This window comes from Carettochelys insculpta, chromosome 12 (genome assembly GCF_033958435.1).
Source record: "Carettochelys insculpta isolate YL-2023 chromosome 12, ASM3395843v1, whole genome shotgun sequence".
Taxonomy (NCBI): Eukaryota; Metazoa; Chordata; order Testudines; family Carettochelyidae; genus Carettochelys; species Carettochelys insculpta.
This window is the reverse complement of record NC_134148.1, coordinates 38902309-38920028: the sequence shown is the minus strand read 5'-3', so window position 1 is coordinate 38920028 and position 17720 is coordinate 38902309. Positions and strand designations below refer to the sequence as shown.

The 17720-nt window shown below is 43.9% G+C and overlaps 1 protein-coding gene across 1 annotated transcript in view; it reads left to right on the top strand.

The window, feature by feature from the left end:
* Positions 1–17720, top strand: part of PCSK6 (proprotein convertase subtilisin/kexin type 6) — a 119153-nt gene that overhangs the window by 16210 nt on the left and 85223 nt on the right. The window contains exons 3-5 of the mRNA XM_075006445.1: positions 13861–13971; positions 14842–14985; positions 17162–17238. Of these exons, the coding sequence (XP_074862546.1) occupies positions 13861–13971; positions 14842–14985; positions 17162–17238 (332 nt within the window). The remainder of the gene's footprint in view (positions 1–13860; positions 13972–14841; positions 14986–17161; positions 17239–17720) is intronic.

Sequence of the window (17720 nt, the reverse complement as noted above, 5' to 3'; positions counted from 1 at the left end):
CAGTGTGACTGTGCTCTCTCCGAGTCACAAAGAGTTAAATGGCACCTGCCCGCCGGCCTTGAGGATGTGCTGTACAGGTTGGTATTTATTGCGGCAAGATGCTTGTAGAAGTCATATGTACTTTTGCAAAGCCATCCTTGTGCTCTGTGCTAAATACATTGCATCTGCTCTACACTCTCAATGATCACCCTCTTTGTTTCCAGTTCTTTCAAGTTTTCTCTTCAGTGCCTCCACTATACATGCAAACAAAAGCAGCATTCCTTAGAAGCCCGATTCCACCGAGGATGTGGAGGCGTTCTGCCACCAGGCCTAAGCGTTGTCATGTATTTCTCATTCCTGTTAAATATAACCGTACAATGGTAGTTACGGCGCAATGAGTGGCCTTGTGACTATTTGGTGCACGGTGATAAAGATCTCTGGTATGCTCTGATGTGAGGCTTGTATTTGAATGGTTTATCTTAAAGAGGATGTTTTCTTTTTTTTGCAGCATGCAATTGAGTGTGATTACAGATGTATTGTAAATCCAGCATGTTATCCTTGACACCACATGCTCTGTAACTGGTGAATCAGTTGACATGCAGGGTATGTTTACCAGTGATTGAATATACTCAGAAGTGACTAAATAGTAGCATGCACCCCTGGGACTAAGGGGAAAAGTTGAAAGATGAAGGAAACTTTCCAGTAAATAAATTGCATTCTACAGCGTGGGTGTGGTCTCAGTTGCCATATGATTTGGTGTCTCAATGGTTGCTATGGCTGACTCCTTTGGCTACAACTTAGCATATGTTACTCTGTTCTAGAGCAGCCAAAGAGACTTTGATTCAAGCTGAATTACCAGAAGTCGTGGTTCAAGAAGATAAACATTCAGAAAGCTGAAATCGCTCTGCCTACACTTCTAAAATTAATGTACAGTCACAGCTGCATTTTAAAATGAAAGTGTAGGTAAGGTAGGAGCATTGGTAGAGAGCTTTCTCAGTACTTTGTGTAAACCACCTCCATGAAGGGAGTAGCTAACAGGGCTGGGAGCCCACCACAGTCAGAAGCTGTAACTTGCTGTACTCAAGAATTTTTTTTTAAACCCAATCCAGAAAATGGCAGTGTAGTCAGGTGATGGTGTAGGCTTAGACTAAGGCAGAGGTGGCCAACACGTGGTCCATGGGCCAGAATCTGGCTTGCAGATCCCTTTCATCTGGCCCACAGAGCCAGCAGTGGTGCCATTTTGAAAGCTGGATGTGGGGTGAGGGTTGGCACCCTGTGGCTCTGGAGCTACATGTGGCTTTTTAAGGAGCCATTTGCGTCTCAGGATGCTGCCATCGCTGACTCCTCTTGCAGCTCCCTTCCCTGTGCTGAAATAATGGAACTCAATTTAATTGGTTTTACGGCTGGCAGGATGGATCCAGCCATTAAACCAATTAAATTGAGCCCCCTTATTTTAGCGTGGCAGGGCAGGGAGGCACCCGTGCTGTAGGTGGGGAAAGGGAGTAGGGGGACTGGGGGGAGCCATGCAGATGTGCTGAGGAGGAGGCAGCCTGGTGAAAGTGTGGGGTTGGCAGCAACGGCAGTGCATGGAGCTCCTGAGTCAGGTGAGTGAGGGGGAGCAATTTGGGGCTGAGAGGGATTAAGCCTGGGAGTGGGGTGGGGCTGGAGGGGTTAAGCTTGGGGGTGGGTTTGGGGCTGAAAGAGGTTGTCTGGGGGTGGGTGGCCATTTAGTGCTGAGAGGAGCTAAGCCTGGGTGTGGGGGGGGGCAGTTTGGGGCTGAGAGGGGTTAAGCCTGGGGTTGGTTTGGGGCTATTGTATGTTTGGTCCCCAAAACACACAAAAATTGCCATGTGGCCCCCAATAAAAAAGGTTGGCCGCCCCTGAGACTAAGGGGAGTGCATGGGCTGTTGTTGGGATGTTACATTTTGTTTTTACTTCCGACTGCCATTCTTTTCTCTTACCAGCTTTGCTCAACCTTGCATTTGTCTGTGCATAAATCTGAAGAGAAGTGATGTGTTTTTTTGGGGTGGTGGTTCGTTTTGGATGAAAAGCTGGAATAAACAAGGTTGCCATTGGGAGATGTATAAAGCCAATCCCATACTCCAGAAAGATTCCTGTATCTACTACTGGGGCTGACAAAGTTTGTGGGAATTGTGTCTCACGGGACTCCAGCCCTGAGCACAGAATGAGAAGACTGCTCCTAGACAGAGTGTATTCTGCTCTGAGTATGCCAAAGGAAACAATGCCAGGTCCCCGTGAGAGCTTAACGGTAGGGTTTATTTTGAACTTGACATCAGGCATGACCTAGCAAGAGTATGCATCAAATGGCTCTGATCCACAGCTCATTGAAGTCAGTGGGAGTTTCACTACTGACTTCATTGGCTTTTGGAAGTATCTGGGACTGAACCTAGGCTGGTTTATACGTCGGAGCCAGATTCTCAGCTAGTGTAGACAGGGATAACTCCTTTTACTTCAGTGGAGCTGCACCAGTATAAATGGGCTGAACATCTGAGCTAACGTAGGGCAGACTAGTGTAAATGACCCATTTTTTACTCTTGCCTTTAGAGGTGAAAACTGTTAAATGTGTACATTTGATGTCTCTTGTATACAAATTAACAGAGTAAACACGCACAGTGCAGCATCTTTGTAAGATGGGCTGTCTTCCAGTATTAAAATTAGAAGCAACTATCAAGGTATCTGTCTTCATAAGAAGATGGGCATCCATGATGTGCTGTAGCCATCCCTGGCTGTGATCTTTGGCAAAGCCTATGTGCCTGCTAGAGGTTGGATGCCACTGAAGCAATGTGCCTCACTCCATAGGCCCTACGGGTGAGGGGTGGGAGGGAATATTTTGTGTTGTATAAAGACAAGAGAATTGGGACTCTTAAGCGCTTTTCCCCATTGTACCACTGATCTTATTTGTTCTACAGCCTTGGGCAAGTCATTTAACCTCTCAGTGCCTGAATTTATCACTATGTAAACTAGATACAAAGCTTACAAACTACTTCATTAGCAGATTGAAAGGCTTCATTAAGTTATATGAAGCTGTTTGAGACCCTCAGGTGAAAGATATTAATGGACAAAGTATTACGTTATTATTAAGATTTTTCCTATTGACTCAGGCAAAAAATTACATTGTTGGCTCTTATTTCCTTCTAAGATGTACATGGAGGACCCAGGATTACTAGTTAACTGTGAACCTTTTTGACAGCCATTTAAATATTTAAGCATAATCACTGACATGCTATTGGTAATAGCTAAGCATAGACTTGTCACAAACAATGTTGCCCACTGAAAGGAAAATAAACAATCTGAACATTCCAGCTGTTGCTTGGAAAAAAGATACAATTAGTGAATTTATTTCCAAGAGTTTTAATTACCTGTATACATCTTCCCCACCCCACACCCCAAGGCTACAAAATGTATTGGAACATATCAAGAATTCAGATCTGCAATTGAAATAACTCTGTTTTTAAATTTAGCTTAGTTTAATACAAACTAAATTAGTTAGCTTCTAGCGTATTAATATTTATTTACCTCTCATGATTAGTACTCAGTTAAATTAGCATAGGTTCACAGGCATTTGTTATTACCTTGAATTCAAGTTCCATCAATTTGTGTTTCTTTTCTTCTCCCATCCATTTCCAAATCATCTGGAAGTGCTTTGGCAATTTGAATGCTGCATAATTAGTAATCTTAAAGTGGCAAATATTATGAATTTGTATTACTGCAAGGCATAAGGAAACAGAAAAATGGCAAGAGCTTGAATGGAATAGCAAAGATGGAAACAAACACAGAAGTCCTAAAGAATGCAGGCATCTGCTGATGCTTTATCTGTTTTATGTCTGCTACTCATCTAGTTTGTTTATGCCATTATTTATTTGCCTGATGGCAGCATCTTGAGGCTCCATTTTAAAGGCATTTTGCTATGGCATAGCAGAGAACAGTCCCTGCCAAAAAAGATCTTGTTCAGGGGGGCCTGGGTTCCTCCCACCACCCTCTCCTCATTTAAACATGGAAACAGGGACTGGTTTTGGTAAAGGGGCTTTTTCTGCCTTGGGCCGTTTGACTTAGAGGGGCCACAGACTGTAGAATTTGGGTTTTTGCTTTTTTCCCCATGCTGGTCAATGAGGAGTGTAGCTCAACAAACAGGAAGTTGGTGCCCTGGAGAAAGTGCCTAAAATGATGGCTGCTGAGAGTTTCTGAGGTGAGTAATCCACCTACAAGTGTGGGACCCATCAAGGTTGAGGAGATCTTTCACACTTTCAGTTGGCTGAGGCTGGCAGATGGGTGCTGTCTGGTAACCAGGTTGTAGCACTAGTTTGTAGTGTGGCTGTGCACCATAACAGCATTGGCCAGTGTTTCTTCCTTCACTCACCTACATGTCTGGTAGGACATTTGAGTGAATTCTTGTACATGCTGCTGGGGCTGCTCTGTATCTGTGTCCTCTGGGCTCTCCATGACCTGCTGAGGCATTATGCATTAGCTGCCCAGATTTTCCCAAAGTGGTATGCTGCAAAAAGTAGGAGCAGGTGTGCCAGCCTGGCAGAGAGACATGATTTTAAGGTTGGGATTTGGAAGAGGAGAAACTATGTGGACACAGTCAAACATTTGAGTGTCATGGACTCAATATACACAACTGTATTGTCTTGTCTACACTTGCCCCCAACTGTGAAGGGAGGATGGTTTGCGCCATGGGAGATTACTAATGAAGTGCTGCAGTGAATATGCACCTCATTAGGCTAATTTTCCCCCGCAGCAACTTTGAATTGCCAGCATGCGTGTAGCCGCAGGCACTTTGAAGTGCCCACACTACTTCAAAGTGCCTTTACTCCATTTTGTAATGTATGGTTTTTTTTAAAATAGTAGCATCTACTGGTCTCTTAGAAGACACTTAGGGGGATATTAGAGCTAAATAACAGCACAGAACACTGAGAGCCAGGACTGGTGACTGTAAACAAACTCCATAGGACCCCAGGGAACTTGGTCACACCCATGATAGGTGGACATCCAGATTACAGACTTTGCCAGATGAGAGAGATTCAAGCTGTATCCACAGTAGCCAAGTGTAATCCCAGAGGCACTGAGACCACGTACTAGGGTGAATGAAGTGTTTGCTCTACCATCTCCTGGCTGATAGGTTGCAGGACTTTAGCTGATGTGGTAGAGCACAAGACCCCTATGGTTGTAGGTTCGGTCCCTTCTACTGACAGCGTGGGTCTGTTGGCATTACACAAGCAAAATTGTCCATCTGCATTTAAGCTTTAATCGGGGACTTGTAGGGGCAACAGTTAGTGGATGTAAAACATCAAAATCTTGGTCTACAAAGTCACTTTGTCAAACAGGCTCATTTTGACTTGGCAAGGCCTTCCCCCACCGTGGGAATCTAAAGGATCTGCTTTCCGCAAGTGGACATCTTTAGGGAGGTCAGTCTGAACATTAGTCTTCAATAAATCAATGCTAGGCCCACTTTTATCTGCTCGGAGTGTTGGTAGATTAAAAGCACAGAACAATTTGTGTGGATGGGGTAAAAACCATGAGGTGTTGGCTGCTGCTTTTGAAATATTTCTTAAGGGCTTATTTTTAATTGAGGAAAATGTTCTAAGGCATTCGGCTTTGTGATTGGGCCAAGTGAGTGTATGATGCAATATCTGTGAATTTAATTGTAAAACTACCCTGAAAGCTTGCGGGTAGTAAGTTTGCACTTAGCCTTCCTTAACTTGGTGGGAGTTGCACAAGTGCTACAAATAGCACATGTGGGTTTGTTTAAACTCCATGAACCCTGAGGGGCAGAATTCAACACCCCCCGCATCATAAACACACCCTCCCCTAGGAGAGAATTTGGAAGAAATTCTGATTTGAAAGCTGTAGGGGCTTCTCACGCTTGGCCTTGGCTTGCGCATAGAAGAGCGGGAGCTTGTTTGTCAGCACAGACGCTTAATAGGTGCAGGACAGACTAGCACCATTAGTAGAACATGAGACCATCAAGCTCAGGGTGCTAGTTCAAGCTCTATGCTGGGTAACAGCATCTTTCAATTGTGTTCATGGCTTACAAGGAAAAAATCATTTCCAGTTTGGGAGGAGGAAGAGCTCAGTGGTTAGAGTGCTGCCCTAGTAAACTGAGTTGGATCTCTGCTGAGGCCTCAGATGTGTTTCATGATAACCTCTTTCAGGTACCTAGGAGCAGGGATGAGGTACCTGGTGGCTAGGTCCTTCTGTGAGTGCAGGGAGTAGATTTGATGGCCTTTCAAACTCCCTTGCAGTTACCTGATTCCTGGTCCTAGCCCTACTTTTAATGCAAGGGAGGCTGTCTTGCACACACACACACCAGATTAGTGTTTGCTGTCCTCTGTGGGCAAGTACAATGGATGGCTGGAGACTGAAACTTTAATAATAAGACCCATTTAAAATGGAAATACATCAGCTGAGGAGGACAGCAGCCTACGTTCAGGTGCCTGCAGGCTTACACCAAGTAAAAAGCAGTAACACTTTAGTGTTTTCCCCTTCTGGTTTATGATGAAAATATGTTATGGCCATCTGGTTTTTCCTGGAACTGTGTGTTTAAACATTGAATACCCATTCAAATACATCAGTGTTTTTCAGTGCAGGGAATTTGCATCCTACATTCAGATTTTGTAAAAACAAAACAAAAACAAAAGCTGTAGAGGGATAAATTCACATTTATTGAAAATACATATAACCATAATATATATATTTTTCATAAAGTGTGGAAAAGCCTGTTCTGCTTTTTTTTCCAGCTGCTCCATGACCATGAATGGTTTGGGTTTGTGGCATCTGCCACTTGTTGTCTTTGTCATTGCCCCACAATAAGCAGCAGGACAAGATCTGTGAGGATGATGTTAGTAGCTGAACCCCTCTATCCGCTCTGGTTTGGGCTTAATGGCTTCATAGGTACAGGTGGATTATTGAGATGGAAGACCAAAGCCTTCAGAAGCACCTTTCCTGGGGAATGCTGCTACCCGGTCAGTGATTCTTTGGTTACCAAAAGCTTTCATAGCATAGTACAATCACCAGTGATGGACAAAGAATAAACATCCACTCAGACCAAGTTAAGAACCTACCTCAAGATCAGTCTGGGTGGGGCTTGATCTGCAAGGAGGCCAGGTCTCTCTTTGGGATTGGCCCTGGAGATGATCTGTCACTGCACTTTCCCTGCAGGAAGTCCAGTCTGCTGATCTATTGTCCTAGCCTCCCCTTGTTCTGCAGGCAGTGGCCCCCAGTGTTCTGAGTCAGAATTAGCACAGACAGCTGGGGAAGAATTGTAGGAATCAGAATGTTAGAGTGTTGGGAACATTCTGTTCAATCACTCTCCTTTATAAAAAGCGCCATTCTCATTTGGCGGAAACTTTGCTTTCCAGTAAATAGGTGTTTATGTGAAAGCAATGTTAGTTTAACAATAGCCTACAAGTCGTCTTAACTATGCCAATCTCAATCTCTCCTCCTCCAGTCAAATGATGCAAACTGGTATTGAGGCAGATGGCACCATGGAGGCTCCTGGTCTGCTTGTGATCAGTGGAGTCAGCGGTGGACTCAGCCCAACAGTTTGTACTAAGTTAACTAAAACCAGTTCTTAAATCACTTTAAACAGATGCAAACCCCAAGCGGGGATCGTTAACCCCATTTTCTATCAATTTTTAGATTTAATTGGAAGAACTCCAACCTAAGCTAAACTGGTGTAAATCAGGTTTAAATGGAATGAATTTAACATATATTGTTTAAAAAAGTTGTTTAAACTGGAGCAACATTTGTGATAGTATGTGTGGGGGAGAAAAGGCACTTAGGTACAACACAAGTGAGAGGTTGGCCTAGAATTGAGTGATTAGAAACAGCACAGGGGAGGAGTAAATGACTGAATTACTAAAGAATCAGAACCATTCAGAGTACAATGGGAAAGGAAGGCACCAGTCTGTTTTCAGGGGGAAAGGGAAGGAAAGGGGAGGGAATGATGGTGTCTATCTTAGCATAACATCAAAGTCCTTTTTAAAAAGGTTGTATTGCTACAGTCCAGGGCAACACAGCTGTCAGCTATGGGTCTGGTGAAGCAATTATAGGTACGTTCTCAGGCACAGGAGACTAAGAACCAATACTAAAAGTGCCAAGACCAAGGGTATGTCTACACTACTGCAAAGATCAGACTGGTCAGGGTCACCCTTCTGGAGATAGATTTCGTGCACCTTGTAGAGATGCATGAAATTGAACTATCTGGGGTTGGCAGTTGACCCCTGTGCTCCCTGATGTCACACTCCCGTCAACCTCCCCCTGCATGGATGTCCAGGTAAATCGATTGCAGATAAGTCAATTCTAACTCTACAGTTGCCGTAGCTAGAAATGTGCATCTAATCAACTTAACTCCCTAGTGTAGACCAAGTCTAAGGGAGGAAAAGTCATGAGAAGGTGTAGGAAGAAAAATGCCAGTTTGGACTGCCAAGTAGAACAGGCAACAGGTACTCATTGTCAGAATTCATCCTGAGGGCTTTTGAAAGCAGTCTGGGATACTTCCTCCCAAATGGAGAACTCCCGACTGCAGTCTTGTTCTAGGTAGAGCATCTCAACACTCCACTATGTCCTGGAAACAACAGATGGAGAATACAGACCAAGGAAGGAAATCTGAGAGCTTTAGTGGGGCTTCTGAAAGCCTGGAGTAGAGGCAGATCATTTGTTTCTGAATAATGTGTAATTGAATCATACAGTCATAGAACACTAGGACTGGAAGGGACCTCGAGAGGCCATTGAGTCCAGCCCCCTGCCCCAATGGCAGGACCAACTGCTGTCTAAACCATCCCTGCTAGACATCTATCTAACCTGTTCTTAAATATCTCCAGCGATGGAGATTCCACAACTTCCCTTGGCAATTTATTCTACTGTTTGACCTCCCTGACAGTTAGGAACTTTTTCCTAATATCCAACCTAAACCTCCCTTGCTGCAGTTTAAGTCCATTGCCTCTTGCTCTATCCTCAGAGGCCAAGAAGAACAAGTTTCCTCCCTCCTCTTTATGACACCCTTTTAGATGCCTGAAAACCGCTATCATGTCTCCCCTCAATCTTCTCTTTTCCAGACTAAACAAGCCCAATTCTTTCAGCCTTTCTTCTTAGGTCACATTCTCTAGACCTTTAATCATTCTTGTCGCTCTTCTCTGGACCCTCTCTAGTTTCTTCACATCTTTCTTGAACTGCGGTGCCCTGAACTGGACACAGTACTCCAGCTGAGGCCTAGCTAGCACAGAGTAAAGGCTAAGCGCCATGTTTTTTGTTTTTTTTGTTTTGTTTTTTTTTTTAAAGTGTAAGGAGCTTGAGTCTTTGGGATCAGTGAGTAGCAGAATCTCTGTAGTGAACTGTCAGGTGAGTTAGATGCAGTACAACTGGGGCTGGAACCAGAATTAAGCCAGGCTGTTCCTGATACGCAATCCTGTACTCAAATCATCTGCCTATCAGTGCAGTAAATATACTTTGGTAGTAACTCTATGAAAAGCAATAAGATCTTTCCTTAGTGAGGAGTCCTGTTTCCAGGCTTTGCTATTAAATCTTTCCTGAAAAGCAGAAATGAGGCTTCTGGTTTTCTTGTGAGGAAACGATCAGGATCCAAGGTAAGAGAAGTGAGAACAAATGACAATTTACTTAATCTACAAATGCCTGGAATGGGGCATCGGCCCCATACTGCCCATTAAATGGTTAACAAAGTCCTGGGGAAAAGCAGACAGTAGGAGAGAGGCTGTGAAATGTGACCAATCAGTGCCCAGCATGCCCTTATAAAAAGCCTCTCAGGGCAGAGCAAAGTCAGTAGCTGCTTAGTTTGAGGGGGGAGGACTGAGGAGTCTGCGGCTCTGTGCACCTTTGGAGAGAGGTGCAGGCAGGAAGAAGAGAAGGTGCTCTGGATGGGCTGCTGTGACTGAGGAGGGAGCTGTGGCTGCTGGGAAGTGCCTGGGTAAATGCATCAATAGTAGATTTGCAGCAGGAGGCTGTGATCCACAGAGGCCCTGGGCTGGAACCCAGAGTAGTGGGTGGTCCGGGTCTTCCCATTTACCATTGACCTGGAACTAACCTTCCCTGGAAGGGGTGAGGCAGAATGTGCATAGTGACATGGCTGGAGGGCCAAACTATGCAGTTTCTGATGCTGCAGGAGTTGCAGGTAGATGGTGGAGAAGGAGTGATAAGGAGCAGACTGTGGATGGAGTGCCTGAGCTAATCCCCAGAAGGAGGTGACAATTGGGTGGTGACTGATGTGCTCTGTTACAATACCATTGTACTTTTGGCAAACAGTGAATCAGTGACCCTTGGGAAGGTGGGAAATTAGCTATGGCATCCCAATGTACATGGGTAATGGCTACTGGGAATGCTGAAAGAAGTTTTATAGATCTGGGAACTCTCAGGCATAATGTGACTAAACTAGCAGAGCACTCTGACAAGCATGATCCTGAAGGGCTGTTTTTAGATAATCCAGCACAAAATTAGGAGACTTAATTTGTTACTATCATGTGTCAGCACTGGTCATGTCCAACAAGACAGTCACTCTACGTGTAAATTTTCGCTTTCGTCAGTTATGAGTGAAATAGTTCAAAATACGCAGTAAATGGTTCAATACCGTGTTAATGAACACTATGGTGTCTTTTACCGAGCTGGTCTGGTATTTGTTGTCCTGGTGGAAAAATTTCAGTTCAAATGAAAATTGCTTTCATTTTGTCCATTTTTAATGAACACTTTTTAAAAAGTTTGTTTAAAAATGAATCCTACCGAAACTCCAGCTATTGTTGTTTTGGACAATTGGAAATTTATAAAAAAGTCTGCTTTTTGGCAAGCAGAGTTGCAAAAATTGCAGAGACTCAGGCAAAACTTTTTGATTTAACTGAAATTTTTGCCTAACTAGCTTAATTATTTTGTTTTTGTTTTTCACCTGCAGAATAATAAGAGAGCGTTGTTTTTTTTTTTTTTTTTAAGGTTTTCAGTTTTTCAATGAAAAGCTAAAGTCAGCTGAGATTCCCACACAAATTTCAGTGAACAACTCATTTTTATCAGAAAATACTTTGAACTTAAGTCTTCTATCAACTGCAGTCATCTAAATTTAAGTCCCAACACATGTCAGAATACTGGCGTATCTACTTGTGTTTAAAGCAAAAAATTTTTGTTGAAATATACAAACTTTCTATATGATCTGTCATTACTGAGTGCTTTCAATGGGTGTAAGTTGCACACCTGGGGAATACTTTTGCAGGGGGCAAGTAAATACCACTGTCTTTGCATAAAGTAGGTAGTAGTAAACTTTTTCCCCACTCCTACTGCTTGGAGCATGTACCATTGACGACCATTCGCCAGCGTCCCCTGCCCTAGGCAATCTTTTACAGTTCTGACCAGTTGTATCCCATTTCTTTAGTGTCTGCTTTCAGGTCTCTATGCCAGATATTTCTTGGGCACCCTCTTTTCGTTTTCCCTTGTGGGTTCCAACTTAAGTCTTCCCTTGTGATGGTGGTGATTGGTTTTCAGAGGGTGTGTCCAATGCATCACCATCTTCTCTTCCTGATTTCTTCTTTGGCAGGAAGTTGGTGAGTCAGTTGCCACAGGTCTTGGTGGTTGATGGTGTATGGCCACAGGAGAAGGATGAAAAGGAGAAATAAAGAGAGAGCTTGCAGGTCACTTTTTTTAAAGCCCGCTACCTCATATGAGGGAGCAGAGAAAAGAAGCCTAGCATCTCGGGGGTTAAAGAAAGCCTTGGGGCCCAGTGGAATGCTTCCCTTTTTGCCTTCAGTCAATGCCAGTCTTGGAGGGAGGGGAAAAGGAAGATGTCTGGGGCTGACTGGCGGGGTGGCAGGAGCTTGGTTTGACAGTCATTGAGAGGCCAAACCAGATCTGGCCAGTCCAGCAGCCACAGGAGTGAGTGAGCCTGCTCTCTTGACAAGAAGAAGGGAACCTACAAAGAAACCCCAAACAAAGAGAATCTGAACTCTTGGGGCCATGCCCCAAACTGAAGGACTTGAGTAGGGAGCTGTCTGGGGCCTCTGGGCCAAGAACAAAGGGAGAAAAGGGGGCTAGTCTTCCCTACCCTTCTGTGCCCCCTACTCAACAATCTAGCCACTGGGCTACCAGGCCTTGTGGGACTTTGTGTTAACTCAGGCTAAAGTTGGCATTTGACAAACCTTGTCCTTTCTAAAATTGTTCATCATGATGTTGCTGAACATCACGCACCAACCCCGCCCCCGCCCCGCCCCGACAGATGTCACAGCGGTAGACCCGAAAGGTGAGCCTAGCTCTTCTGCTGAGAATTATTCTCTGAGAGAAGGATAAAAAGTGACTTCTGAGCTTAGCAGCAGAGACCTGCTTCCTTTAAGCAGATGGCAAAGTGCTCAGGGGAAAGAATATCCTGGGACTTTTGAGCCTGCTGAAGCAATGACCTCCTTTGTGTTTAACGTATTAATTGCAGTTGATGGTGATGAATAGTGTCTTCCATCAGGGCATGAAGTTTGCAGAAAATGTGGTTTCAGTCCATAGCAGTGTGCAAACAAACCTCTCTAAGTCAGCGGCAAGGGCTCAGGGAGTCAAGTTTGTGGGACTTATTTTTCAGGATATGTATGTGTGGCTCTGAGGCCTGCGTACATTGTCTACAATGGAAATGCATGCTCACATGAGTATGCACAAGCAAGCTCCTTCAACACTAAGGGTCTGTATGATCGGGATTTAAGGAGCGTGATTATTGATGTGCATGTTCTGAATAGAGATCTAGGATAAAGCTGCTTTTTGAAGCAATACAAAATAAGTATTCTGAGAGCGCATGGTGTGCTTAGATGACGCCAACCTGATAATACTAGCAAATGAAAGAAGATTAAAGAAGAGCACCAGTCAGTGTGCATGCTCCTGTGATAATTGTGCCTACAAATTTACCCTTATTTGTGAGCTCTACTCTGAAGAGTGAGTGAAAGGTCATAAAATGCCATGACAGCCTAGACTGGCAAATCGTGATGGGGGAGGAGGGGGAAAGGTTTAAAAGGGGGTGTGAATGACGACAAACCCAAAGGCCGACTGACATAACTCAAGAGCTGCCTGTAAGTCATGCCTGGTAAACAAGTGTAGGATTGGAAACCAGTGAACCAAAACTAGTGTGTTGGAAATGAGGCCGGATTGGTAGACACAAAGATGGGATGAGCTAGTCCACCCATCAGTTGCTTTTCGGGGATCTTAAAAGATTGTTTGAGGGGAAACTTGGAGAACTTGAATGGAAGAGGGCAGAGACTGCTGACTGAAAAGAAGTGAGCTCGGCCAATATGGTTTCCATCTTTTCTGTCTTCTGGGGCTCTTGTATGCACCATAATGCCACTAGATACCCAAAAGATGTCCAGACTAGTCTGGACCAAAAAGAGGAACCTAGAAAACACCACCACTTCCTTTGGTTCTCAGTAAATCCCAGTCACGACAAGGGCTATGGGACTTTGTGATCTATCCTCACTTCCATGTATCCTTTTCTCCTGTGCCACTCTCCACCCCCTGCCCCAAGCATTTTATTTCTTCTCACTTCTGTCCTCCTCCTTTGCCCGTTGCCTAATAAAAGTAAGGATTAGCTGGCCATTTAAACTTACAAAAGTGATAAACTGCAAAGAAGATGAGTGGTAGATATGATTTCTTCCATCTCAGATCTAATTCATTTTCTTTCATGAATAGAACATAGCCCTAGGCACAATTTAGATTAGCCATGGGGAGGAAAACCATCCCCTGACTGGATCAAAATGAGTTCAAGTGTAAAGATGAAGGCCTGTCAGCTTCCACAGCTGTTCTATTTACTTTAAATTCTTCATTTATAGTACATCTAATATTTGAGTGGCCAATGTTTTGGTTATCTTCATTTGCATTTTCAGTAATAATAATTTAAAATCTACATAGGTGAAGTGGCTACAGCAGCAGGAAGTGAAACGAAGAGTTAAGAGACATGTTCGAAGTGACCCTCACTTGATTCATTTCAATGATCCAATGTGGTCTAAAATGTGGTATGTGGTGAGTATCTTTGGCAGTCTTCATTTGGCTAGCCAGGTGCTTTCCTATGGGAGAGTTATTGTATGAAGCAATTACTTTTTAAAAAATATTGAAAGGTTCATTACACTTTGCTTAACCTCCTTGATAGTGTAACCTGTTGACTCCTAAGTTTGTCTAAGTGAAAGGGCTTTGTTGCTGTAATATATCCCGGGATGCAGAACGAAGGTAGTGTTAGAGATGGTGTGGCCTAGTGCATTGGAGTGGGACTCGGATGACTGGGGTTCTCTTTCTGGGTCAGCAAGTCGATGGCAGTGGGCAAATCACTGCCTTTCCCATGCCTCAGCTTCACCATCTATAAAATGAGTGAGATGATATTGACCTCCTGTGTAAAGAGCTTTGAGATCGGCTGACAAAAAATGCTCTGAAAGAGCTGAGTATTATTGTTCTGCTGCAATTTTCTCTTTCATAGTGATGATTTGATGACTGGCACAGAATGTTAAGCTTAAGAGGACTATAACTACCTGTATGCGGTAACATCATTTTATTTTGGTTCATTGATTTTTGTGTTTGGCAGGGAAAGTAATTTAAAATAAAGCAGTCTAATAGAAATGCTACTTTATATTCATACAAAGTTGAAGATCCCATCCCTGATGTGGATGAGCCAAAGAGTATTAAAATATTCCCCTCATTAACTTGTTCGGGGTTTTCTTGATCTGGCAGGTATATTCGAAACAACCTTCTAAATAGCTTGGTAGATTGTCATGTGCAAATATATTGTCGGGTTATTTGATTTGTTTGCATAGGGTCATTCTTCAGTTGAGCTGGGTGAGGCTTTGAGCTCTTTGACCTGGAACAGTTTTATAATTTGCCCTTTGTTGTTTCTGCCCTCAGCATTGTGGAGATCAAAACAATCACTGCCGGTCAGAAATGAATATTGTAGGAGCCTGGCAGAGAGGATATACTGGCAAAAATGTGGTGGTGTCCATTCTTGATGATGGCATAGAGACGAGTCACCCCGACCTTGTAGAGAACTATGTAAGTAAAAAAATTTTTGCTGCTTCTCTGTAACTGTTTAGGCTGGAATGTCAAATGGGGAAAATGGTAGCAGAAACCCCTTCCCCCATGAATTTGTTTCTGAAGAACTTTAAAATGGGGTGGGGGGAACAAACATAAAATCCAAAAACTATAACCTCTAAGACCAGGAATCAACAGATTACACATAATGATTGGGAAAAAAACCTTCAGATTTGAAATAAATGTGATGAGGAGGTGGTGGTGGAATGTTATCAGACCTTTATCAGTCTCTTGTGGAGTAACATCCAGCATCTTGTGGCCAAAGACAAAAATGGTGTAAGTGGCTTCGCTCAGCCGGAATTTGAAAACAGCAAGCAAGATATAAGGCTTTCCACAGTGAATCTTTCCTGGCCCTGGGAAGCCTAGTACTTGAGTGAGTCTGTCTGTCTGTCTTTTTAACTGAAAGACTCTGCTGATCCCCGGACCCTCACTAGGAACCTAATAGGTTCATGTGAATCACACTCCATCTTGGCAAAGCGGACTGTATCATATACCTCTCTAGCTTAATTGTGACACATGCTGGACGGACTCAGTAAACTTACCATGATTTGCTTGGTTCTCACCTAATGCTCATCTCGCTGTGAAGCTCCTGACGTGCCAGTCTCTGCTACCCCACTGCTAGCTCAGTAGGTGGATAACATGAGTGTGTGAGCGGCAGTGTTCCTTATAAGCTGAATGCTTGGGCAGCCACCCAGGAGAGAGTCAAATGTCACCCAGCTGAGAGTCTACAGCTGGCAGCATTTTTTTCCTACTGGTGGTACACATCAGCTTGTCCTTTGGTGCACATAACAATTTATTCTGCACATGGATGAAAAAAATAGAGGGAACACTGGTGAGTGGCATGCCTCGCTGAGTTATAAACAGGAACTGAAGCACTTTTTACCCGTCAAGCCAAGAGTCTACTGGTTAATGTTTTTCTCCTGCAACAGATGACCATGTTCTAATATATAGCATGGCACATGGTGTAGCATTCCTACAGACCTGTAAGATGTGACAGGAACCATTTGTGATCCCCTGAGTCTTCTGTGCCCAGGATCTTCTCCTCTTCACTGCTTTAATGGGTTTGAAATACCATCGTTATGATTTTCCTGTCAGATACCAGGGTCCTTACCAATGTTCCTGCTAATCTTTTCTATCCATTTATGGAACAATTTTGTGGGCACTGAAGTATGTGCAAATGTGGGCACTCTGCTAATCAGCAAGGCAGCATTTGAACTATCCCTGAGCAGCTGCACAATCTTGCAGCTTCCAGGGAATGGTGGTCCTTATCCTATCAGGCAAACTCCCAGGAGTGAGAAATGATGAGGGATTGCAGAATGGAGCTCACAGCCAAGTCCCTCACTCGACTAGGTTAATTATTTGCTTTGAACAGCTCTGTAAGAGCTGGGACAGGTGCTTTCTCAACACTTTAAAGATGGATCCAGGACAGACAAATGCACTGGGATGTTCTACTGGCTCACAAGCAATTAAACACTCAGGAAAAAGAAATGCCTTGTAAATTTCAGTGATTCCTGTTAAGCGGTTTCTCCTCCCGGCTGGCGTGCTAGATTGAACAATGAATGCCAATAGCCTTTGTTAGTCTTAAGCAAATACTTGAGAATTAAATCAGACATGCCCGTTATTGCATAGGCCATGTCCCCAGTGCCTGGAGTGCTCTGTTAGTGCTAATGTCGCAGCTTATCTGGCTTGCAGGCTTTTCATTGACGTATTTGGTTTTATTTGTAGAACAAACCCTTCATAGCCCCTTAGAAGGGTGCCAGTGGAAAAGCAGAAAATATTGAACTGTGTTCTTGTCAGTGGCAAGACAAAGATTATAACCTTACAGAAAGGGCACTCTGCAATGAATGAACCTGGCAGCCTGGTAGTGCTGGCATTACTGCAGGATAATGAGATATCCAGTCCCCACGATGAGTGTGGTTCTATTTACCTCTCAGCACCAGTGCAGCAAAGTCTTCCCAAATGAATGTTAGGAGCATTTATTGCATGTAAATTCCAAGTGGAGCCACGCCTTGCAGGGCCAGGGTTGGGAGATGGCTCCTGATGACATGCACTGTGTGAATTCAGTGTTTCTCTAAGTGGGATTGAGTCTGGTGTGTGCTCTTAGTTACGCTCACTAATGAAAGCACAATGTTTTCAGGATCCTCAGGCAAGCTATGATGTCAATGACGATGACTGTGATCCAAGTCCCCGCTACGATGCCAGCAACGAGAATAAGTATGTTTCATTCCTTATGATCCACCTTGTACTTTGCAAGCACTTCAGACATTTTTACAGTGGCTTCCTCCTGGGATGGGGTGTCAGGGGTGGGGTGGGATGATGTAATACCAGAGGTAGCGCTAGAATTCCAGGGATTTCATAGATGGAAAGTGAGGCAGAGAGAGGGTGACTACCACAGAAGTACTTGTCCGAGGTAGGATTAGAACATAAGATCTCCTGGGTTTTAGGCTTATGCTGCACCCCTTAAGCCAACACATACACTACTACACACCACCTAGACGATGAATGTTACAGAACAGTGACACTTTCTAAATCATTCCAGTAGGCTGTGAGTTTTGAAAAGCAGAATTACTTCAGTGGGGTCTATCTCATTCCTTTGTGCACATGGTCTCCAGTGGCCCTCTAGACCCAAACCCTTCCTTATTGACTAAGGAAATTCCACAGCCCTCCTTCTGGGGCTTGCGCTGTTCTTTTCCCTG